General features: G+C 41.0%; 1 protein-coding gene across 1 annotated transcript in view; it reads left to right on the top strand.

Annotated features, from left to right (window-relative positions):
- The window catches only part of OBSCN (obscurin, cytoskeletal calmodulin and titin-interacting RhoGEF), a 291,841-nt gene that overhangs the window by 229,388 nt on the left and 36,273 nt on the right, over positions 1-26,180 (top strand). Inside the window, exons 79-88 of the mRNA XM_078851342.1 lie at positions 16-58; positions 3,505-4,743; positions 18,562-18,698; positions 19,048-19,160; positions 20,311-20,479; positions 20,861-20,942; positions 22,680-22,880; positions 23,571-23,631; positions 25,323-25,400; positions 25,558-25,730. Coding sequence (XP_078707468.1) covers positions 16-58; positions 3,505-4,743; positions 18,562-18,698; positions 19,048-19,160; positions 20,311-20,479; positions 20,861-20,942; positions 22,680-22,880; positions 23,571-23,631; positions 25,323-25,400; positions 25,558-25,730 — 2,296 coding nt within the window. The remainder of the gene's footprint in view (positions 1-15; positions 59-3,504; positions 4,744-18,561; positions 18,699-19,047; positions 19,161-20,310; positions 20,480-20,860; positions 20,943-22,679; positions 22,881-23,570; positions 23,632-25,322; positions 25,401-25,557; positions 25,731-26,180) is intronic.

The raw sequence follows: 26,180 nt of genomic DNA, 5'->3' as shown, positions 1-26,180 counted from the left end.
CTGTTTTCTTTGTAGTCACTGAACAAGAGACTAAAGTGCCCAAGAAAACCATCATCATGTAAGTGCTTTTTTTTTTTTAAACAGTCATGTTTTGACTTGCTGCCTATGCATGATCCAATAACAAGCCTGTGTTTGTTGGCCATGCAAGTGTGTTCATTCCCATCCCATCCGATTTCTTGGTATTTTGTGTTATGAAATGTAACAACCTGAAAAATGTAGCCATCCCTCTCAAAAAGCAGGAACACTAGAGTTTAGACTCAGTCTGGGCCAAATTCTTCGTTCAGATATATGAGCACAGATCCCACTGATGTCAATGGAAATTGCACTTGAGTTTGAGACGGTAGAATCTGGCTCAATAACACGACACATGACATTGTTAGAAGCAAGTTCATGGCTTGGACATGAAGCAGATACTGATAATTGACTTCCTTGTACCTTTGTTAAATTATGATGAGTGTGTATGAAACAACAACTGAAATATACATAGAAACAAAAGCTGAATACCATCTTTTACTCGTTTTATTATTGTATATTCTTATAATCTTCTATTCATTTATATAGCACATTGGGTCCCAATGGCACCATGTAGGTGTGTAAGACAACAGGTCCGGGCACCTAAGAGTTTTCAAACTAAATAGCCAATTGGCAGACAAGGGTAAAGTGGGGAAGAGGTGCTGCCTTTTGCTGTTTTCCTTTGACCTCAGTGGAAGCTAGATTGGGCTCTTTGGGCAGTTGTGAAAAAGTTTTACTTCTGCAAAGAGCAGAACCCCTGGTGTTACTGTCCATACCAAATTGTTGTGTGCTGTGTGTAAAATACAAGTGGGTTAGCTAAAGATTATGCAAGACACAGTTTTAGAGAACAGATTCAGAAGTAGCCCAGGAAAATGAGTCCTTGTTGCTCTTCCAGGGGTTGCTCGGGGTCAGGCCATGCAACAGTTTAAAGTTTAAAGCTTTTACCTTTATGAGCCTCTGCTGCAATAAATCAGTAGACAGAAGGACAAAGCATTTTGTTTTGGATTTCTTCTCAGTCATCTGGTGATGTCAGCAATCTTGTTCTAGTTCTTTCTTTTTAAAATTGTCTTGTAATTCTCTCCAGCAGTCATACACTTTGTTAAATATCATTCAGCAAACACAAAGTGCCATTCAGTAAACTGATTACTAAGGTCCTCATAAGTAAATTCTACAGAGAGTACTGATTTAAACCTCTGAGGGCTTGACCCAACTATTACTAAAGTCTTCAATGGGAGATGAGTCACGCCCTAAGTATGTATCTATGAGGATAGCAATGTTCAAACTTTACCAACACGGAGCAAGTTAATGCATAAATTTGAGATGGAACAGAACCAAAATCCAGGCTGTGCAAACCCCCAAACCTTGAGCGTACTCATATGTGGGTCTTAACTTTGCAGCTCAGGCTCAAACCCATATCTAATGCAAGTATATAAAGGTTAATTCTCAACTCGGTTGCCAGAGATTTTCACACGTACCTTTGATTGGCATTGATGAGAGTTATGCACATACAATGTAGACCTTAAAGACTCTCCAACAGTGAAGGCTGGTGACCCCTGGCTGGAAGCAAGCAATCCCAACATGAGAAATAGCTTTAGGCATGGTGAGAAGGTAGTGGCGCTGAGGCTAGGGGGAGAGACTCTCAGTGGGAAAGTGTGCTGTTGGGTGAGATCATTTCAATGTGAGAGGTGTAAGTACGGGGATAGGCACATTCTCAATGGAAGAGGCTAATGCTGCAATGAAATATATACTCAGTAAGAGAGGGTGATACTGGCATGGGCACATTCTCATGGAAGGAGGTGCTGGAATCACATCGTGATAGGGTGATGCTAGAAGAGAGAAGTAGATCAGATCTCTGAATCTTTAAGTCCCTGTCCTGGCCAAACAAGAGCAGAAGAAGTTCTCTTAGTGGAGAGTCCTTGATCCTTTCCCATCTCCCTGTGCAGAACAGCCTATGAGAAGGGTGGAGGAGATAGGAGGATTTCCTGTGCAAGGAATGTTCTGTGGATGGCAGGCCCATCTTGCTGGGGCTATAGACTGAGGCATGGAACTGCCATGTGGAGCTGGGGAGTGAGGCTGGAAATATGAATTCATATTCATTCCTTCCTGGGTCCAGTCCTCTTTATTGATCTTTCGGTTGCTTCCGTTTCGGCCTCTGGCTCTGCACTTGATGCTAGAGGCTGTAGCTCAGTGAAAAACAAACTTGGCTTTGCCTCTTCTGTTTCCCCTGGAGCAGCCACCTCTAAATTTGGGGATGAGACTCTTTAAACGCAGGCTGTTGTGCTATTTGAAATGTACATTTTTACACGTGACTTTCATTATGGCTTTTTCAATGTTATGTCTACAGGAAAAAGTCAAGGGAAAAGGACTTATTTGTCTGAGAAGTCTGGGGAAGCAGACATTTATCCCAATCTGTACTGCAGCATGTTTAAGGTCAAATTCTGCCCTGGGATAGGTGCATCCCATTGACATCAGTGTGTATGTATCCAAGTGCAGATAATGTAGACCTCAATGTGCAGAAGTCCCTGTTGTTCTGGGCACCTCACCGTACCCACAGCAAAGCCAGTAGAATTATTCTGAGAAATAGTGAACATGCATTATGGGCCTGATCCTGTACTTCTTAGGTAAAACTCACACTGAGGGTAGGATCCGGTTCCGTGCAGTATGCTAGCCCATCATCATTTTTACTGTAAAAATAAAGAGAAAAATAAATGCACACACACGTACACACACACACACTTATAGCAAGAGGGAATACTAATATCTTGGCATGAATAGCTTCTTCAGGAAATATTTCAGCTGTCTTTCCTTTCTTGGTTTTCCCCATGTGCTTAACGATCTTCTAACACTGCTTTTATGTGTGTGTGAAAATGCAGGTCTGTAGTCCACGCTGTTGATTGATAGGTAAACAAACCCTTTCTTTGTGACCATTCATTTTAACCTACAAAAAGAGAGAATATGTTTATAAATAAGAGGTGAATTCCTGACCCGTTGAAGTCAATGGGATTTTTGTCATTGATTTCACTGGCTCCAGGATTTCACCCAAGGAGACTGGATCAGGGAGAATGGGTTGAGCTCCTGACTGTCTTTGGGATCTTTGGATGAAACTGCTATATGACTGCAAAGTAACACTGTTCCTGTTCTAAGAAAATCATTGATAATAGTCAGTGAAGCAGCATGCAATATAGCAGGCATCTAAAAGAGAGCTCCTTAGCTGGACATACCCAACATGCTTCTGTGCATTCCAAGTGTTAATGGATTTGGAAACCATTTGGATGGGACAGTGCAGAGCTCTCTTGACAGAAAACCTGATTCTGAAAGTGAGTTGAGTATGTGTGTGTCCCTCTGAAACTTAAATGCTCACAAAATTGAGTGCTCACAAAACTAACCCCACCTGGGTGGCTTTGTCCACAATGGGCATGTGCTGAGGGAGTGTGGATCCCAGAACGATTTTTGGCTTCACGCAAACTCCATTTCAACCATTTTTGTCATCAGAGAGGAAACGATAACAACTGTGGTGAAGACCCCAAGGCAAAAGCGAAAGATGTCTCCCGCCCGTCCTCCTTCAGGTTACTCTCTCTCCCGCTCTCCAAGATCAGAGCTGCTGACCCCAGAGCCAGTTTATGTGACAAAGGTCAGGCAGCCTGTACACAGGCATGAGCCGGAGGCCACACGGAAGACTGTCATCCCTACGTTCTTTGTGACAGAGCCAGAGGACAGACAAGGAGCGGCAGCTAGACCTGTTGTCGTAGAAACCAAGGCGGAAGAACAAAAACCCAAATGGGTCGAAGTGGAGGAAATCATTGAATTCAAGGTGAAAAAATCACCCAAGCCTGCGAAGAAAAGAGGCGCTTCCCCAGCAAAACCAGAAAAAGATGACTCAGGAGTATTGACATTCACTATGCCTGACCCAAGACCTAGGCGTTCCTCTGAAGATGACCCAAACACAAACAACTCCAACAATAAATTAGTGGAGCAGGCCAAGTCTTCCCTGCCTAGAGACAATCTTTCAGATGTCGACATCCCAACCCTTGCATATGGAGCTGACCAGGAAGGAGCTCCAGTCAACAGTGAAGAAGACATAAGTTCTCAGTGTGGGTCTGAACAGTTAGGAAGTAGTTCATTCATTGACTGTGGGACTGACGGAAAGAGCTGCATGCAGGAAGCAAGCAATGACGATGTTTCAGAAGCTACTTCCCCACTGCTTGCCTGTGTGGGTGAACCCTTTGTCTTTAGCTTGGAGACAGCTGATACAGGCAAGCCTGAACTTCCACCTTCACCGATGAGCCGAGGGGTTAAAGAAGAAGCTGATGAGTTAGATACATCTTGGACTGCTGAAGGGGGAGTACCTGATACAGTACAAGATGAGGATCTTCCAGAGGAAGATACTGTTATAACTGATGAGCCAGAGGAGCTAGAGACAGATGACATTGGCAACCGAGACCCCAAAATCCTGACCCACAATGGAAAAGTGCTAACTCTGGAAGACCTTGAAGATTACTTTCCTGAAGAAGGTGAGACCTATGGATGTGACGATCAAAACTACACAGAAGACAAACCCTGTGAGATCTCTGTGCTCCAGACAGAAATTAATGAACCGACGGTGGGGAAGCCTGTGTTGCTAAATCTCGGGAGACCTGTTGTTCCTAAACCAAGGCAAAGCTTTTTCAGCAAGTTCAAGGAGCACCGTCCTGAAGGAATGTTCATGTCGGCATCCAGAGTAACAGGAGTGCAGTCCGTGGGTCCGTCTAACATTTCTTTCCATGTGAGTGAGACATGCACCACAGCAGCCGCTCCTGGTGTGCGTGCAGCGGCACCAGCAGCCTCACCTGGACCTTCCTTCCAAGTGAAACCGTCTTTCTGTACCGGAGTCCAGCTCTCAGCAGACAACGGACAGTCCAGCTTTAAAACTGAAGTTTCCACAAGAACCCTCAGCTATGGAACTATCGGCGAGCCTGTTATGTTGCACATCAGCACGGAAGACCCCTCCCAGAGCTGAGCAGATACAAGCAGCATTCTTAAAATCAAATAAAAAAATACATAAACAAACAAAAACATTCTAGGGTGGGTGAAATTGGTGGTGAGAATTCTAGGGAAACACCTAACAGAAAAATACCTTAAGGAAAACATATAGACCGTGATATGTAGAGCTTTTCCAGTCTTAAAGGGAACACTTCTGTCAGTTCAGTTTATAATTGATCCTGGTGAAAGCATATCATTCCATAGAGAAAGAGTGAGAGGCAAATAGACTTAGGGTGACCTGCCTCTCTTACTTGTGACAAAAATATAAATAAGCAAACACATTTTTCTTCGAGAGTTTAAAAATTACTTCAGCTCTCAGACTGAGAAGTCACTCAGTGGTGAGACATTTAAGGTATCTCAGCTTGGCAATACCTTCCAGCCATCGAGAGAAGGGAGGGTAGTTTCATGTAAGCATATCTTCTGTCACTGTACATGCCAGACAGCCAGCAAAATAGTTTGCGCTGCTTTACTTTTACTAAATGCTGATGGGACAAATTAGCTCTACCAAAAATGTGTTCATAAACCTTTCAGATTGTGTACTCTGTTTAAATTATTATTATATTTTTCCAGAGAGTGAAACCTACAGAAGGTACTACACTTATTAGGCAACACTGCTGACTTAAGAGACTGCTGAAACATTTTGGGTGAAATTCTGACCCTACCAAAGTCAATGGCAAAACTCCCATTGACTTCAACAGAGCCCAGTCTGGGTACAACTACGTTCCACCTTTATTAAAAAGGCCATCATTGTTAATCAACTACTTCTTGTTAATCCTTTAAGACGTATGGGTTTCTATGGTTCTGCATTCTTTATTCAAGTTCAGTAACGCTATAAATCATCCTAAATTATGATAGAGGTTTGCTTTATCTACACTTAAAAGAGTATTGATTAAAGGAATGGACAGGCTAATACAATATCTACAATCCAGATTAAAAACATGTGTAGAACCACAAATAAATTATTTCATAAATGAATAATTACTATGTGAGTAGAATGGTTAATTAGGTCTCCTGTACATGTTAATGGTTAAGCTTCGCCACCAGTGCGTTAGTGGTTAAAGTTTCCTAATCTCCTAATGAAAATTTACCCATGAACCATATTAAAATTGCAGGAGTACTAATACAATTAAAACCTTCTTCCAGAAATAACTTGTTTATGGGGTTTTAGTGTACTATGCCATTTGAATACACTCCCAGTGCAAGATGTACCATTATACTGTAGCCACTTTGGTTTAGCTGTGTTGTAGAGGTCACCCTTTATCATAGACAGTTGTGTTTCTCTAGAGCTTTGACAGAGAGATCTCAAATGCATGATGATGGCTAATCCAGTAAGGGTATAATTCTGCAAGGTGCTGAGTGCCTCTGAGAGGTGGTGAGCACCCTCAGCTCTCACTAGCTTCAGTGAAAATTGATGTTGCATAGCACTTTCAGAAGGTGCTCAGTCCCTTGATGAGACTGAGTCCTTACAGCTAGGTTCTTGTCCCACTTGATGTCAGTTAAAGTTTGCCATTGTTCTCAATGGATATGTCTACACTGCAATTAGAAACCCACCCCTGGCTTGTGCCAGCTGACTCAGGGTTCAGGCTAAGCCTCTGTTTAACTGCAGTGTAGACGTTCGGGCTTGCCCGACCTCTGGGACCCTCTCACCTCACAGACTTGTAGAACCTGGTCTCCAGCCAGAGCCTGAATATCTACACTGCAGTTAAACAGCACTTTAGCCTGAGCCCCACAAACCTGAGTCAGCTGTCACGGGCCAGCCACTAATTTCTAAATGCAGTGTAGACATACCAATAGGACCAGGAATTGGCCCTGGGTGTCTGACATTGTCTATGTGACAGAAGATATGAGAAAAAGAAACAAAACCTTATGTAAGTTGAGTCGTACGGTAATGTTGCTAAAAAAACACAATAACTTTTATCTGGATGAAATACAGATCAGGATGTTACAAGAATGCTAAGAGACAGTTTGCTTGCTAATCATCTTAAAGAGGATTAAGTGAGTTTTCTCTTAGAATATCACATGCCAGTGTTTTCAGTCTTGATGTTACCTAACTAGATAATGTATGAAACTTGATCCAGTGTTCTGCAGGGCACTGCCTTAGAAAAGGTACAGCTAACTTTAAAAAGGTGCCTTCACAAAAATTACAATTCTTGTTTCAAGAGCTGAACCTGGAACATGTGATGGCTAAAATTAATTCAGTAATTTAACGTTCTTTTTCATTTCAGTATCTAAAGGATATATTTTGTATACAGACATGCACTACATTTTTGAAGTTTTAAAATTTCTCAGTGACTACAGGTGGTGAAAGAAATAAAACCTCTTTTATGGTACTATCATTTTTTCAATAACACCTCATTGGTTTATACTGTATCTTTTATATTTAAGCTATACAATGGCTATATATTAGTTCTTCACTTATGAGAAATATTACACTACTGTACATTGGAGAGTAACAGACATACAAGGGGAGGAAATATTTTTGAACTGAAAATATTTCTGTTTTATTGGGCCATATTCTGATCTCAGTTACTCTGATGTAAATCCAGAATACCTCCACTGAAGTCAAATTTACACAGATGCAACTGTGAAAAGAATTTAGCCCATAGCCATCGTTAAGCAGAAATAAAATAGAGATCTAGGTCTGTCAAGATATACAACGGAATGTGGAGTTATTAATTTTCTCTTGACCTGGTTTTTGCTTAGTAATGACTTTGTTAATGAAGTAGAGTTGCATTTCAAATGCTTGTAGCAAAGAAATACTTATATTTCTGGTGATCAACCAAAAGTAAATAACATCTGTTTACATTTTCTTTGGAAATTTAAACAAAAAATATAAGTGAAAAAGGAATTAAAAATCCTATCACGGTACTCTATTTTAAAAAAATGAAAAAAATATTAAAAGTCCTTTTCGTTTATTTTCAAAGTATTTTCCCAGAGGTTAAAAAGTATGCTTGTAAGTGATTTAAAATTTGTAGATAACTAAGGATATGCGTGGGGGTTTATTTCCTGTAGATGAAGACATAACACTGTATTAAAATTAACACACAGAATGTTTTACTGTAATTCCCCCAGGCAAAAGGGTGTGAAAAAGGTGGAAACTTCAGTTTGTTTGAGAGACAAAAAACTAAAATAAATCTAAGTCAAGATGTTATAGGATGCTCAAGTTCATATCAATAAATGTCTTGCATCAGCTATCATTGATCTCACTTGCTTATGTGTTTTTGTTTCTTCATGGTAACTGGCTCTCTCTTGAAGTCAATGAGAGCCCATGAACATAAGTCGGAGTTAGTTGGGACCCCAACTGCACTCAAGTATTTCAGGGCTACTGCACTTGAGTTGGAAAAGTGCTGAAGTATTGTGAGAGAGCCGTTTTGTGAAGTGAAGAATTTTTGGGAACTTTGTGTCAGCATCTCAGGGGCTTCTCTGAGTTGAATTTGAACTTCAACATGTTTGAGCTACTGCCATTCCTTATCAGGTTAAATGTACAGGGCACTGAAAGGGACACATCAGGTTTAAGGTTTACAATCAATAGTTCAGGATTTTACAACCGGGAAATAGAAGGTGCATTAAGAGTTTGTCTTCACTGCATTGTTAGCTCTGGTTATGTGCACGAGAGTGAACTCTCTTGGGTCAGCCTCGCTCAAGTGAGAGCAGTCACACTGCAGAACACTCACGCTGCACAGTGTTTGTATTAGCAACACAGAGTGATGAGTTCCCACTGCATTACTAGTCAGCAGCTCTCATGTTTCAACCAATATCTTAGGCCAGTTAGCTTAAGTGTAAAGCACCATTTACAGGAGCTAGACACTTTTGGGTGCGCATTGAAGTTGCGTTAGCGACAACACTCAAGCTATCCCTTGAGCTAACACAGCAGTGAAGTAATAAGATTTAAGCTTGTCCTGCTGAAGAATTGGGTATATTTTGTCTACAGTGTCCATTGTTTATGTCTGATCATGTTTAATTATCCTTGTGAAATTAATCCTACTTAAATCGGAGTAAATTTTCTCCTAAAGGGACAGTGTTCACCACTAAGTATATTCCACTCATTTCATAACAGTTCACTTTCAGGTGGGTGCTGAAACCAACATTACACTAATTGGTGGGTAGTCTCAGAAATGGTGCTTCTAGATCAGTGTTAATGCACACAGGTGGGGTGGTATGGTATGCAATTGAGGGAAGCTTGACTGTCCTGTGGATAAACAGAGGGCTTCAGTCTCCAGGTCTTCAGGTCTAGCACCTTTCATAACCGCTATACTCACATGAAGAAAATTAAAAAGAAATTAAGAGGCGACACCATCAAAGAGGGCTGAGCCAAGATGGGACCTGCCTTTTTTCTCCCTGAGGTTTGTGTGTAAAGTTCATGTGCCCTAATGATTTTCTGTAAGAGGGGAAGGGAGCAGAATCAGAACAAAAGCTGCAGTGTTTCTTCTTCTGTGAATATGAAATAAAACACATCCGCACTCCTGAGCAATACTAAAAACAATTGAATTCATGGGTTGGGGGAAATAAAACCATTTTTGAGCCTGGAATTCCCCGTGAATGAAGCAAGGAGAAATTCACAGGAAAAGATAGACTGAAGAAAATGACATTTTCCAGCGGGGACTCTGTATGGAGGTGGACACTCGGTACAGTCCATTAGCGGTAAAGAGCTGTTGATATTGGTGATATGACCATCTTGCTCTTAACACAGTTAATTTTTTCTCCATTCCACAGGAGTCATATTTATTGGTAAAAATATTTGCTGGTCTGATAAAACTAGTAATCGTATTTCCTACTTCATGCATGAGCACACTCTCTCTCTTTCTCTCACTCTGACCTGAAAGCAGTCCTTACACATTGACTCCAGTGGGCTAGTCGGATTGGCCCTTCTGTCATTTATAGATCATTCTCTGTAGGGTCTACATTGTGTAGTGACCAATCAGGATTGGTGCCTGGCCTGCCTGTAAATTACTCTTTTTCACAGGAGCACCAGTTTCATAGGAATAGAATTTTTTAAAAGGTGGGAAGTATATTTAGAATAACGAAGTGATGAGCAACTGAAAATGAATGGCTCTAATAAAAAGAAAAGGAGTACTTGTGGCACCTTAGAGACTAACAAATTTATTTGAGCATAAGCTTTCGTGAGCTACAGCTGAGCTGCAGCTCACGAAAGCTTATGCTCAAATAAATTTGTTAGTCTCTAAGGTGCCATAGGTACTCCTTTTCTTTTTGCAAATACAGACTAACACGGCTGTTACTCTGAAACCTGGCTTTAATAAAGACTATTAGGCAACCTTAGCGTGGAGTAAATTATCATTTGGTTTGCATTGTTCATTTTACACTTGAGACATGCTAGTGTGCCTTACAAAATGGGGGTCAAATTGCAGACACAGTGTCTAGCCTTCTCCTGGGTTCGTTGACCGACCTCTGGCAGATACCTGGGGAGTGGAGGAGCCTGTCCCTTCTTTTACGCCTTGGAAACATTTGTACAGCATGTCATACCCATACAATCTCATAGATTTAAACTGAGTTAGATACTGATTGTGCTGTGACTGTGAAAGGAAACTCTACTATGTACTTAGCTGTTGCTCAGAAACTGAGCCTTGGGCTTGAGAGCCAGTTTAAATGAGTGAGAAAGATCTTGGCTATTTTCGGAGATTTTTACCTTCTGCCTATCTTTCTAGCCTGTGAGCTCCTTGAGCCAGGCGCCAGGTCTTCCTCCATACTCTGCTGCCATTCAGCAAATAATCTAGTAGACCAGCCACCAGCAACAGAGGGACTTGGGTTCTACATTTCTTCTGAAGGACTGCTCCCCCACAGAGCCTCCCTTAAGTCCTGTGCTGCCCCTCGGTACTGCCCATCCCCTGCAGTGTGTTGCACAGGCATGTTGCTTTAGAAACATATCTAATAAAAATAAATTAAAAATAACTCTCAGATGTCCCTTAGTGCAAAGCCCACTGCTCCTCTCAGGTTTCCCTGAGGCAAATGGTAACATAAAATATGATATCACAAGCTAAGAAATAATCAAAATATTGTATTGGGGACAGTTCCACGTGCTCCCCCAGCCATGCCCCTCTTAGTGTGATGGAGTAATGACATTGACACATACCCTTACCTCTCTCCTTCCTCTCCTCTCTCAACGCACAAGTCATCCTGTAACCTATTCACTCCTTCTTTCTCTCCATGCAAGAAACCAGTTGTATAGCTTTCATTTAAAATAATAACTTGAGTTTTGTTGCATAAAACACCGTGTTAGCACAGGAGTCAAACCAGGGTTCCTTCTATTGATCTGATGAACTTAGCACTGTGTGGTTTTCCTCTCACTCATCCTCCCTAGCTTGAGTCACCAGTTTGGTCACCTCCACCACTATGTATCACTTAAATTCCGTCGCATCTGGTGAGAAGATGTGAGTGTACATAGTGTGTTAAGCCATTTGCAGCACGATGAGCAGAGTCTACTGGACATTCATTGTGAAGTCTAGCTAGACTCCATCTTCCTGGAAATAAACATTTGCACATTCTCTACTGGAGAAGGTGGCGGGGGGGGAGACTTGAATGCAAATGTTTGCTCCGAATCACATTGTGGGTCGATCAGTACTGAACTTTTTTGTTTTATTCTGAAGAGAGAAAAGCTATTCTTCTTGTCTGTAGGAGAGGTCTCACCACAGTCAGAGCTGGAGAATTCTGTCCGGGCCTCGCTTGAACGTGCAGACAAGGAGATAAGGATAGCCCTGAAGAAACTCGTGGATTCCACATCAGTGCATGTGACTCTTCCTCCAAGTATGAGAGGAAAGGCTGGTGGCTTTGGCGTTCTTGAGTCCACAGCTTCAGATACAGAAAATAGACATCCTGTGATAGTTCATGAAGTCAGCACGCAAACCCAAAGTGCTGGAGGTCATGGTAGGTTTGGGTTGAGTTTGGGAAATGTCATGTGGATGTTAGACACAAATGTTGCCAAGACCAAAAAATGAAGCTCTTCTCAATTCTATATTTCTTTGTGTTCTAAACAGAGATGTGTCCAAGACACACAATTCAGACACCACAAATTGTGGGGGTATCATGATGTAAATAATACCAGGGCTCCTGATGTAAATGGGGGGCACTGGCAAATTTGGATCTGAAGCTCAGTTTGGACTTTGAATGTCTCCAGAGTTCATGGATGGGGGATGGTTCCATGTCTGGGATTTTAGCGTGGGGTCATCTTGAATTTTAGACCCTGAATATGTTGTTTGTTTATGTTTACTGCATGTCATAAACAACATGGTGATTCAGGCCTTTCTACTTGACATTCCTTGGCTAAGTGCTGCAGACTTTTTAGGCTATAAGGGTATTAAGGATTTATTTGCATTCGATTAACATTGTAGCCTTAATAGAATTTGGGACATTTTTTTTCAGGAGTAAAAATAATGCTCTGTGTAACTAGAGTCAATTTATGTCTTGCAAAGAGAACAAAAGCTTTCATATTTGTGTTACTGTATGTTATTTTTTAAAAATGGGAAATACATTTCACTTCTTAAATCTTGTAAAAAGCCTGGTAAATACTACAGCCCTTTCATTCTTCATCTTTACTAGCTGCCATAATAACTAGAGAACCGTTTTGTCTAGCCCATTGTCATTTTGTGTCAAGTCAAATAATTGTTCTTAATCCAGTATGGTCTTAAAGGGACACTGTCTAGTACCTTTCGGCCCCCAAATCTAGATTTTGTTAAAAAAATATTTTGTTACACAACATAATGAGCATGCAAACATTTCATGGATTCAAACAAAATAAATTACATGAAAAAGTTTGGGTGCTATTTATTCAAAGTCTTTCCGCTGCAGTGTTGGAAACCCAAAACAGTAGCATTCTGCCAGTGTAGGAGAACCAGAAAATGACTGTAAGCAGAAAGTGAAACAGAATAGTTTAGTTCCTTGACAGTAGCTCAGGGAAGTGGAAAAAAGGAAACCAGCGGCATACAAAGGTGAAAAAGTAAATTTAAGTATTTTTAAAGTTCTTTCATTTTCAATGACTTAGACGTTATTAACATGGGTATGTGTTTTTTAAAAACAGAGGCTTATTATGTTGACATGTGTCCCTTTGATCACCTGCTTTTGAATAAGAACAAGAAGGCAAATATTTCAATAGCACTGTCAGTAAGAAATCATTGAATGAAGATCTTACTCATCGGTGAACTGTGGTCTTTTGTTGGATGCCATTATATAACAGTGCTCTCTAGTAAAGCTGCCCAATTAGCTTACTAGGAAGAGTCACTTCTCTTTCCAATACAAGCCATCACTAATGATCTCCCAACCATCCTACCAAAGAATGACAATGCTTCTCTTCCTCTGCACTTTGCATGCTTACATTGCACAGGAAATGGCATTCTTCACCCTTATAGGTAACCCTGATGGTACGTATCACAAGGTGATTAGTTCTTGCTGGAATAGAACATCAAGCCCATTCTGGAGGAAACAGCTTGGTTAAAGAACCCACTCATCTTTTCATTTCGTAATATTTCTGGAAAAGAGATTCTGGACCTGATTCTGGTCCCACTCATAGCTGTGTAAGTGAGGAGAACGTCCATTGAAGTCAAGGGAGTTATAACAGTGTAAAAGGTGTGATGGCACAACTAGGCCGTCTTGACAGTAGTAGCACGTATTAGGGCCTGATTTTTATCTCCCATGCACTGGTTTTACATTAGTATAACCCTATTGACTTCACTGGAGCTACTTCTGATTTATACCAGTGTGAGTTGACAATCAGTCCAGTAATTGTTGGTGTACCCTAATAATGGAAGCACTGAAATTTATCAACAGAGCCAAAATTTGTCATTTTCATTCAATCTGCAAGCTGGAGAACACTCAGCCAACTATTTTCCGTGAATGTATGTAATTGATCAACTTGTTTGCTTCACACATGCTGGGGTTTTTTTCATTTCTATTTAAATTTTCTTTGTACTTTTCCTATTCATGCCTGGGTGTTTCCTCACAACAAAAATCCTGATGCTTTTGCCCAGTCAGCCATATTCTAACATCGATGATTTTTATTTCACTGAGAACACTTCGTTTCACATAATCCTCTGAAAAGGGCCAAATTCTCCTCTTAGTTACGGTGATTGAACCCCACTGAAGTCTGATGGGATGTTCTGCTGGAACTCAGAGCAGAAATTGATCTCAGCCCTTGTTTTCAGCCATGTTGTCCTATGTAACTAGTCTAACAGGTCCTGTTTTCACTCTCAGGTGAAGTGCGAGACAGCACTGGGAAAATTCCGGATGAGAAACTGAGTGAAACAAAGTCAAGCCCAACCACTTCCCAAAAAGAGACGACTGCTGGAGCTGCAGGAGGTCAGGAACGCACTATTCCCATTACCAGGTAAGCATAAACATCATGACGCTCAAAGTGTTGAATGGAATTCTGAATGTGTCTTTGTCCTTGAAAAAGCTGCCCTACAATCCATTCTCTTGAATGTTGTAGCTGGTAGCTTGAAGTGACCTGAGTAGATTTAACATGAGAACAGCCATACTGGGTCAGATCAATGGTCCATCTAGCCCAGTATCCTGTCTTCCAACAGTGGCCGGTGTCAGATGCTTCACAGGCAATGAACAGAACAGGGCAATTATTGCGTGATCCACCCCCAGTCATTCAGTCCCAGTTTCTGGCAGTCCCAGGTGGAGGGACACCCAGATCATGGGGGTTGCATCCCTGACCATCTCTGCTAATAGCCATTGATGGACCTATCCTCCTTGAACTTCTCTCATTCTTTTTTGAACCCAGTTATACTTTTGGCCTCCACAACATCCCCTGGCAACAAGTTCCACAGGTTGATTGTGCATCGTGTGAAGTAGTTGTTTGTTTGTTTTAAAACTGCAGCCTATTGATTTCATCAGGTGAACCCTGGTTCATGTGTTATGTGAAGGAGTAAATTACGTGTCCTCATTCACTGTCTCCACATCATTCATGATTTTATAGACCTCTGTCCTATCTCCCCCTCCCCCCATCTCTTTTCTAAACTAAACAATCCCAGTCCTTTTAATCTCTCCTCACCTGGAAGTTGTTCCTTACCTGTAATCATTTTTGTTGCCCTTCTCTGTACCGTCTCCAATTCTAATAGATCTTTTTCAAGATGGGGCGACCAGAGCTGCACGCAGTATTCAAGGTGTGGCTGTACTATGGATTTATACAGAGGCGTATTACAATGTTTTCTATTTTATAATCTATCCCTTTTCTAATAGTTGCCAAGATTCTGTTAGCTTGTTGACTTCATGCCCTCTTTTTTGAGGGGTTACAGCTAATTCAGAACTCGTTATTTTGTGTGTATAGTTGGGATGATGTTTTCCAATGTGCATTACTTTTCACTTACAAACATTGAATTTCACCAGCCATTTTGTTGCCCAGGGACCCAGTTTAGTGAGTTCCCTTTGTAACTCTTCACAATCAGCTTTGGACTTAACTATCTTGAGTAATTTTGTATCATCTGCAAATTTTGCCACCTCGCTGTTCACCCCCTTTTCCATTTATTAATATGTTGAACAGTATGAGTCCCAGTACAGACCCCTGGGGGACACCACTATTTGCCTCTCTCAATTCTGAAAACTGACCATCTATTCCTACCCTTTGTTTGCTGTCTTCTAACCAGTTACTGATCCATGAGAGGACCTTCCCTCTTATACCATGACTGTTTACTTTGCTTATGAGCCTTTGGTGAGGGACCTTGTCAAAGGGTTTCTGAAAGTCCATGTACACGATGTCAACTGGATGACCCTTGTCCACGTTTGTTGATTCCCTGAAAGAATTGTAATAGATTGGTGAGGCATGATTTCCTTTTACAAAAGCCATGTTGACTCTTCTCCAACATACAGTATTCATATATGTGTGATAATTTTGTTCTTTACTATAATTTCAACCAATTTGCCTAGTACTGAAGTTAGGTTTACCGGCATGCTAGGATCACCTCTGGAGTCTTTTTTTTAAAATAAGAATTACATTAGCTATGATGTAGTCCTCCGGTACAGAGTCTGGTTTAAGCATAGGTTACAAAACACAGTTAGTAGCTCTACAATTTCATATCTGAATTCCTTCAGAACTCTTGGGCGAATACCATCTGGTCCTTGTGATTTATTACTGTTTAATATATCAATTTGTTCCAAAACCTCCTCTATTGATACCTCCGTGTGGGACAGTTCCTCAGCTTTATTACCTAAAAAGAATGGCTCAGATGTGGGAATCTTCCTCATATCCTCTGCAGTGAAGACTCACGCAAAAAATTCATTTAGCTTCTCTGCAACAGCCTTATCTTCCTCGAGTGCTTTTTTAGCACCTCAGTTATCCAGTGGCCCCAGTGATTGTTTGGCAGGCTTCCTGCTTCTGATGTACTTTAAAAAATTGCTGTTCGTTTGTGTGTCTTTTGCTAGTTGTTCTTCAAATTCTTTTTTTGGCCTGCCTAATTATGTGTTTATACTTGCAAGAGTTTATGTGCCTTTCTATTTTTCTCAGTCGGATTTGACTTCCAGTTATTAAAGGATGTCTTTTTGCCTCTAACCACCTCTTTTACTCTCTTGGTTAGACCCAGTGTCATTTTTTTTGATCCTCTGACTTTTTTTTTTTTTTTCCATTTTGGGTATACATATAGTTTGAGCCTCTATCATAGTGTTTTAAAACAGTTTACATGCATCTTTCAGGCATTTCCCTCGTGACTGTTCCTTTTAGTTTCTATTTTACTAGCTTCCTCATTTTTGTGTAGTTCCCCTTTTTGAAGTTAAATACGGCTGTGTTGGGTTTCTTTGGTATTTTTTTCCCTGCAAGGATGTTAAATTTAATTACATTATGGTTGATATTACTGAGCGATTCAGGTATATTCACCTCTTGTATCAGATCCTGTGCACCACTTAAGACTGAATCAAGAATTGCCTCTCCCCTGTGGGTTCCAGGTCTAGCTGCTCCACGAAGCAGTCATTAATGGTGTCTAAAATTTTTATCTCTGCATCCTTCCTGAGGTGACATGTATAGACAATATGGGGGTAACTCAAATCTCCCATTATTACTGGGTTTTCTGTTTTTGTAGCTTCCTTAATCTTCCTGAGCATTTCACAATCACTGTCATCATCCTGGTCAGGTGGTCAGTAGTATATGCATATGGACATGCTGTAATTATTCAAGCATGGAATTTGTATCCATAGAGGTTCTGTGGTACAGTTTAATTCATTTAAGATTTTTCCTATATTTGACTCTGTTTTCTTTTATGTATAGGGCCACTTCCCCACCAGTGTGACCAATCCTACCATTCCTATATATTTTGCACCCTGGTATTATTGTGTTCCATTGATTATCTTAGTTTCACCAAACTTATGTGATACCTGTTATACCAATATCTTCATTTAATATGAGGCATTCAAGTTCATCCATCTTAGTATTTAAACATCTAGCATTTGTAAACAAGCACTTATAAAATTTGTCAATATTTAGTTATCTGCCTTCGTGCAATGTAATTGAATGGGACTCTTTTTGTTTGACTTTCTCTTCAGTTCCTACCTGTACTTTCTTAACATCTATCCTCTCCTTTTTAGTAGGCTATAGAGCAGGGGTCGTCAAACTTTGGCATGCAGCCCATCAGGGTAATCCACTGGCGGGCTGTGAGACATTTTGTTTTTGCTGACCGTGGGCAGGCACGGCCCCCTGCAGCTCCCAGTGGCCGTGGTTTGCCGTTCCTGGCCAATGAGAGCTGCAGGAAACAGCCTAAATTTGGCCTCCAAGTCCTCTCCTCCTATCTTTCCCTTTGTCATTGGTACCTACATGTACCACGACCACTGGCTCTGCCCCAGCACTGCACATAAGTCCATCCAGATGTCTTGAGAGGTCCTCAGTCTTCACACCAAACAGGCAATTTACCATGCGGTTCTCCTGGTCATCACAAACCCAACTAGATAGTATAGAAATTTCTAATAATCGAATCCCCCATTACTGTTACTGGGGTTTAGCATTATCTTTAAAGTGTCGTGCATGTTTGTCATATGTCAACAAGACAGAGGACAGTTGAGAGGTACACTACATGGAGAGTAATTAAGTCCCCAAATCAAAACTATCCTGTAATCGGTTTTAAGTAAATATTGAACTTACTGGTAGTTAAACACTCAGAACAATGGCAGGATATAATCCTAGATGGCTGTATTATCCCTTCTGTTTCGTGTGTGAAATTCATTGCTTGTTTTTGGAGACATGAATGCACATTGCAGGAGTACAGAGCAGCTAGAGTTTCCAAACACATTTATGTTGTAGCTGGTTGTTTGTGCCAAGGACACAACAAAGCAGGGTTTTTCTCTGCCATAATTTATATCCTAAAATGTCCATGATCAGTGAATAATAGTAGCACCACTTGGCTATAATTACTATTATTCTATACTCCAGCTGGTGGGGATGTCTTTTAAGATTTCATTATGAGCAGTGAGTTAGTGAGTGGGAGGCATCTGAGGATGCTGTGGCCTGGTCTGTTTAAGTTGCTTTGTAGATCGTACTTATTATTGTCTGAGGTGAAGGATGTCTGAGTAATGACTCTGCCTCTTGGTTTATGTGAAAAGAACATCAGCAGTCACAGAAGGAGCAGACTGGTGTAAAAGAGAAGGGGCAGACGTGGTCTGGGATGTCCAGAGTCAAATTTATATTGAGACCACAGAAAGAACCTGCGTTTATAAAACAGAGGAGAAGAGCGCAGCAAGTAAGAAATTGCATCGTTTTACCCTTCTGTCTCAGTTCCCATGGTTGTCTCATTATTTTGCCAATGGTTGCAAATTTATCACGTTTGGTGGTTTTCTTAAAGCTCCAGCTCAGGTGAGCTTGAAAATGTGAAGCCCAAAGGGTCAAAAGCCAACAAAAAGAAGTGCAGATGTATTATCTTTAAAATCTCATGGTTTTTAAGCCACTCACATGACTTTTGGGGCATCTTGGGTTGGTAATCTTTGAGCATCTCACAAAATGTAACCAAAACTCCCATTCGTTGAGCCCCAGCTTGAGTCTACCAAAACTGAACTCTCTTTTGAGCAATGTAAACCTTTTTGTCTCCCCAGGCCCTCCATATATGCAAGTGACCATTGAGGATGTGCAGGTTCAGTCTGGGGAGCTTGCCAAATTTCATGCGGTTATTGAAGGAAATCCCCAGCCTACTATTGCATGGTATAAGGTAGGTAGAAGATGTTTCCCATAGTGGATGAGTGCAACAGAAAAGAATGGGGTGTGGCGAAATTAACAAATAACGGAGAAATTAGAAAACAGTTGGCCATAGGGGACTTTTTTCTCAGCCATAATAGGCTCAAATAGCCTCCTGTATTTATTGTTGGGACGAGAATGGCTGGTCTTATTTGCCGGCAAAGAAGTGATGAATTTCCAAGGTTAAAACTTCTGACTGTTAAGTCAATTAAAGAATAATGCAAATATAGGAATGTAGGAATTGCCAGACTGGGTCAGACCAAGGGAGTAAAGGAAGCTAGTGTCAGAATAAGAAATAGAACCTAGGAGTCTCGATTCCTAACCCTCTACTCTAACCACTAAACCCCTGCTTATTCAGACTTCTTTGGTCTTGAAATTGAGTTGGAAATCTCACACAAAAAGCTTGTATTATGAGACTTCCATTACTACTTGGTCATGAATGGAAAATACCTAGAGCTCCACTTTTTTGTGGTATTTCTGCTTTTGGTCTTGGCTAAAACTGAGAAGTTGGGAATTTAAAAAAAAAGGCTTCAGATTTAGATTTTTAGGCAAAGGTTTGAGTTCATTCTTATTTTATCTGCACTGGGTTTACTCTGTCCAAGTTGCTATTGAAAACAGAACATCAGTACCAGGGCATAGAAAATTTTCTCTGAAATATAAGCAACTTCTATATTCTAAGTGCACAGTAGATCTCCATTTTAGCTACTGTTGTTCTACCTAAATCAGGGATACTCAGACTAAGGCTTGCGAGTCCCAAATGGCTCTGTAATGCGTTTCCTGCGGCTCTTTGCAGCACATGATATTAAAACGCTGTGTGATTTAATTATAACCAGTCTAAGTTATTGACCAATAAGGATGCTTTTACTATGTTATTAACCAATTAATTTATCAACTTGCACTAAATTATTAACTTATTTGCTGTGAGAATAATATCGAGAGAGAGAGAGAGAGAGTGTAAATGAAACAATGAATTCACACTAGTATGGCTGTTTTGGGTAATGTTGATCGCTAATTTGGCTCCTGAACCACTGAGGTCTGAATATCACTGATCTAAATCCTTGCAGTGTACCAGGACCTATTTCACCCTGGCACTTTAATACTGAAGTAGTGTCTCATTCTTCCAGGATAATTCCTTGTTGCCTGACAGCAACAGGATCCATCAAGTGAAAGAAGGCACAACATACTCTTTGATCCTGGAAGATGTTGCCTCAGAAGATGGTGGCGTCTATACCTGCATTGCCAAAAATGCAGGAGGGGAGGTCTTGTGCAAAGCAGAGCTTGTTGTACATGAGGGTAACTTCATTTCTTAGGTTTGCTATATTGGCTCCCCATGACCATTAGCCACATCCAGAATTGTGGTGCACTGATTCATGTCTAACGCTTAGGCTTCTGGAGCCATATTCCAGGGTTATTAGCACCTTGCTAGCTGGAGCCACGCTAGGGCTTGGTTGGTGGTATATTGTCTAGATATGCTATCTACACCGGCTGAGAATCTGGGCCCCTGTGTATGGTGCCAAAAACCTTCAATAGCCCTCTGTGCCTAATTCTAAACAGAAGCTTAGAAAATGGATCATATTATTTCCCGCAGAACATTGTCAGCATGATAGTTTTGCATGTTGTGCCATGGCCGTGTTGTCTGAACACTATAACAAACTTTTTCTTTGGTTACCAAAGCTAAGAAAGACCAAGTGACAAAGAAACAGAGCACCCGAAGGAAACTCCATTCCTTCTATGAGGTGAAGCAGGAGATAGGAAGGTAAGTGTGATTTTTCACTTTTAAAATGTCCTTTCAGGGGAATGTATAAGTGCCTGTCTGATCTCTTTTAATATGAAGAGAACTACTGATCGAGAGTCGGCATGCTCCACAAACTCTAAGGAAGGGAGCTTCTATCCCGGCTCTCTGGCCAGAGCATGGAACCAGGACTACTGCACTCCTGAAGAAGTTGTATCCCTCACTTGACCAGGAGGAGGGTCTCCAAGACATGGACATTTGAGGGCATATGCAATAAAAAGGGAGGACACATTGCATTGCAGTGGAAGTGTATCAGATTAGGAGCATCCTGGGTATCTCACTCCCCATATGGAAAGTGGAAAGGGGAGCAGGGACAGTTTTTCTTCAAGGGAAGAGGGGGCAATGTGGTAGCCAGTTCATGAAGCAGTATTAATCCCAGTCTTGTGACAGGGAAGGTGTTTCCCTTCCACTCACAGGAAAATTCATATAATGCAGCTAATGGGAGAAACAAAGCAGAATACACAATGGTGTGAGGAGCTATGAAACCCGAGTCTGGGGTGACCACCTAACTTCTGAGAGGAGGCATGAGTGAATGGTGCAGGCCTTCCCAAACACGTGCGGACCCATTCTGCGCATCACCCTAGGCTATCACTATGTTGTTGTTCACATCTTCTTTTATTCATTCCTATTTTTAGTTAAGCATCCAGGCTGCATTCAGGTTTGGCACAAGTGGGCAGAGCTCTCGTTGACTTTCTTTGTTGCTGAGCCCACTTATCCCAGGACTTAATCTGATCCACCTTTTCTTTTTGTCCACTTTGCACTATAGTAGTTAGTATGGTAAAAACCATGGCTGACATCCTAGTCTCAATGAAGTCAATGACAAAACTCCCATTGACTTCAGTGGAGTCAGGAGTTCACTCCATGTCTTTGGTATTGTGGGATCTCAGTGGTTTCCGCAAGTGCAGTATAATTGCACTGGTCTGCATTTTTCCTTCATTTCTATGCCTGCAACTTGATTGGATTTCACTTAAACACATTGAAGTCAATGGTATTCATACCTAAGTAACCGAGGGCAGAACTGTGCCCAGTTTTGTCAAGTTTTGACATGTCTAAAGCACAGGAGTTGATGGGATGGTCATCCCTGCTCCATGTGTGCAGGGTGTTCCCTGAGATTTTTAATAAAGGATGGAAGGGACGATAAAACCATCTCAGGGTGTACCCCAAAGTTGGGTGAAGTATTACCGTGTAGAGAAAACAGCATTGATAGAGCAAATTCTGCCTTTGGTCACACCCCGTGCAATTCCATGGACTTGCTTTGACGCTTGTGCAACCCTGTTGAGTTCAGTGAGGCTGTACAGGTGTAATGGAGAGGAGAATTTTGCCCCAGATACGTTATTTTGGCATTATCTTGTTGTGACAGACCCATGAATGTGTACATACAGACACCATGTTGTCTGTCCACCAAGAGTGAACCTCGGGCCTTCAGCACATGCCCCTAACACTGGAGCTAAAGGTGTAAGTGTTAACTGGCAGTGAATAGCAGGCTGTTCAGTTTTGGGGGGCCAGTCAACAGAGGGAGACATGATCTCACATACAATAAAGTCAGATCGTTACATTAGACTGAGTTTAAGGTGAATGTGGAGGGAAGGCTTTGAGAGAGGATTGCATGGGGGTAGAAAATGAACGCAAGCATTGTGAATCTGACATGCAAGGGGATGCAGGGCAAAACCTCAATGTGGTATATTTTTTGATTATGTACAGGGGCTCTTTCAGCTTTGTGAAACGGGTTGTGCACAAAGGGAACAGAGTATCCTGTGCTGCCAAGTTCATACCTCTGCGAAGCAAAACAAGAACCCAGTCCTATCAAGAGAGGGACATCCTAGCCACTCTCTCCCATGATAAAATCACCCAGCTGCTGGATGAGTTTGAAACAAGGAAAACCTTGGTTTTGATTTTGGAGTTGTATCCTTTTCTTCCCTTCTTTTTCTCAGATAATGCTGGGAAGTGCCAGTTAAGGGAAACCCATGTCAATATAAATATAAGCATTTATATTTTTCACCTGAGATAAAAGTACACTTTTGTACAACATAAACATATTAAAGATTGGAAGGTGCTCAGATACAATCGGAATGGGGGCCATATAAGTACCAAGGATGGGTGGATTCACAATAGAAAAAGCTGTTTTAGAAAAATACCTCTCGCACCAATTGATTATATAGCGCCAAAGCATTTTACTGAAATATATGAAAGCTGAGGTCCCTGCCCCAATGGGATTATAGTCTAGATGGACAATATGCAAGCACAGAGGAAAGATGGTGAGGAGCAACCAACCAACATGACTAATGGGAGAATTTTAGCACAGAGCAGCTTGTTAATTCCATGGGTTTCATTTAATTTTTAAGGAGCAAAGATTTTCAGCTGTTGAGTTTACCATTTCCCATAGGAGGACTGCCCTAGCTCCTTCTGTATTTGAGGTTTTTTATAACAGACCTTCAGACAATTCCTGGCAAAGAGAGAGGATTTAACATCACCAAGGATATGCTGCCCTCTTTGATCTGTTCTTTTTTTTATCAAAGATTGTATTTGTTGCAGAATGCTAGTAAATTATGATACTAAACCAATGGTCTTAGTTTTCCTTAATGTCCTTGCTAGGTGCTCCAATGAGGAGCTCTTGGACCGTTTATTCAGGAAGAGTGTTGTTACTGAAGCAGAGGTACCAATTTCTTGTCATTTTAAAATTTCAAAGTATAGTAGGTGCACTCCAAAATTCATTCTGGTTCTACAGAATATGGCAGCTTTATTTATACTATCCATCTTAAGTATGGGGATTTTCTCAGTCCGTCAAACCAGAATGAATTGTTTAAGTGCCCACCCTGAATCTTTCGTTCCCAATGATAGCTTCTCAAGGGAATGAAACGAGAAGCCGATGGTTTTTGATGATACACGTGCTCAGCCAAATTCTATATTTCCGTGTTAGACCCAAGAACATATTGTCTCCATAACTCTGCCACTTTCCCCCACCAGAACTTCTGTCATGTAGCTTCCATGTGTTTTGACTTGTGTAATAATTTCATGTTCACTAGGGATTGTGTTTTTCTTCACTTCCTTGCGCTCCCCAAGCCAAGAACTGAGATGGTGTCCTCTGAGTTTTTTTCAGTCCATTCTAGCTCAAAATATAAGAGCCCCATAGTCTGTCTTGTTCTGGAACACAAGTCTCCTACATTCCAGGGGCTACTTTTATTTTCCTCAGGTCTTGGAGGAAACATCAGATAAAACTGTGGAGGCAAGGCTAAATTATCTTCTAACTGGGTCTGGATATTAAACCCCCACCCATGGTGAAATTTTACTCGTATTAGGATCTGTCCTTGATCTAAAAAATGGCTTTCTAACACTATTTAAAAATGTGCTTGCCTGGTCTACACAGACCAAACAAACTGTGTTAAACAAGGCCCTGAGACATACTGTTGAAATCTGGATTGGAATTTCCCCCAAAGTTTCGGGGTGTTCATTTCCCCTGTTAAGTGCATCTCTGTTTTTCAAGTTCAGGCTCCCTAACATATGGAAAACTTTGGTGTGGAAGGTATGTCTGTGCAGCCCATGTCAGCAAGCCCCCAAGCCTTGATCAAGAAACTCGGAAGCCTAGGAAATGGGGATGGGCTTCAGAGCCCAAAATCCAGCATCAGCTGCAACTACAAAGCGCTGTCTACGCAGCTGTTTTTAGAGAGCTAGTATGAGCTTTGCTAGCCCAAGTCTGTCGACCTGTGCTGGGAGGCTTGTTGCCATGGGCTGTGTAGACATCCCCTTAGCCGCTGTGTCTGAATTCTATGTTCTAATGTTTGGTTCCCCATCTGTTTCACATTAAATAGTCTCACTAAAAAGTTTATTCTCTTTTGTAGAGGTGTTACCATTAGAGCTGGTTGGAAATTTTTTCACTAAATATATCCATTTCTGAGATCTAGAATGGAATTTCACTGGTGGGGATAGGCCCATGTCCAGGTCCCACTCCAGAATAGCCAGGAGACCTGAGGTTAGGACACTGATATGGAACATGGAAGACTGAGGTTCACGTACTCCCTCCAAGTACCCTAATCACTGGGCTATTCGCTATTCTGCGGTGGCTGGAGCTTTCTCATATGGGTTGTGGGGTGTTTTGTGAAAAACTTCAAAAGGTCACATTTTTAATCTGCACTGAAAAGAAAAAACCTTTTGAAACCTGGAAACTTGTCACAAAATGAAATTGTTTTCCAGTTAGCGTTAATGATCAGTTCAAACTTTTGTTTCCCATATTACTTATAGGGAATATTTCTGGAATTGGTAATCCCTCTGAACCGTGAATTAACTTTTTAAGTAGACCCACTGTACAATTCAAATGAAAATATTTTGTAACTGATTTTGATTTTTAAGGTTAAATTATACATCAAGCAACTTTTGGAAGGACTCCGCTATCTCCATGACAATAATGTACTTCACTTGGATATTAAGGTAACCCGCAAAGGAAAATCTACCTTATTTTAGCCATTATTGCATGTCGGTCAGGAGACTGATGTGCTTTATTCAGACTATATATTAAAGATTTACTTATATCTAAAAATAATGCCCTTTTGCAAATAAACCTTCTCCATGTATTCTGATTCATTAGCCTCCAAATATCCTGATGATTTATCCAGAAAGAGAAGACATTAAGATCTGTGACTTTGGGTTCGCTCAAAAGATAAATCCATCTGAGCCTCAGTACAGCAAATACGGATCTCCAGAGTTTGTATCCCCAGAAATTATCTCTCAGTCCCCGGTGTCAAAAGCATCTGATATTTGGTAAATTGTCACTTTTTTTTAAAGTTATAACACCTAACAACATAACTTTGGGGCTTCAGGATGAATTGATTGATACACTGGAAGCATGTACTGTAGAGGGATAAACACATTGTCTATTGCAAATATTTATGTATTTTAATTTTGCTGTACACTTTTGCTCTGGAAGGGCCTTATCTTGTGAGTTGCTAAGCATCCTCAGTTCTGCTGAAGTCATGGTGTAGTACTGAATGTCTGATATGTAGAAATACACACTGTTGATCATATACAAAATGTTTTCAATGCAACATCTGGCTAATTGCTTGAAGGGTTAAAGAAATTGGGCTTGTAATCTATTTATGCAGTATAAAGAAGTGGTTTTTTTTTAAAAAAAGGATGGTAGGGGAATTTCTACCAGTGATTTACTGCAGAACTGGTACAATGATCGGGACAATTTAGAGTTAAAAATGAAAG

This window comes from Lepidochelys kempii, chromosome 2 (genome assembly GCF_965140285.1).
Source record: "Lepidochelys kempii isolate rLepKem1 chromosome 2, rLepKem1.hap1, whole genome shotgun sequence".
In the NCBI taxonomy this organism is placed as follows: Eukaryota; Metazoa; Chordata; order Testudines; family Cheloniidae; genus Lepidochelys; species Lepidochelys kempii.
The sequence above is the reverse complement of the archived record's forward strand: the minus strand, read 5'-3'. Positions and strand labels throughout refer to the sequence as shown.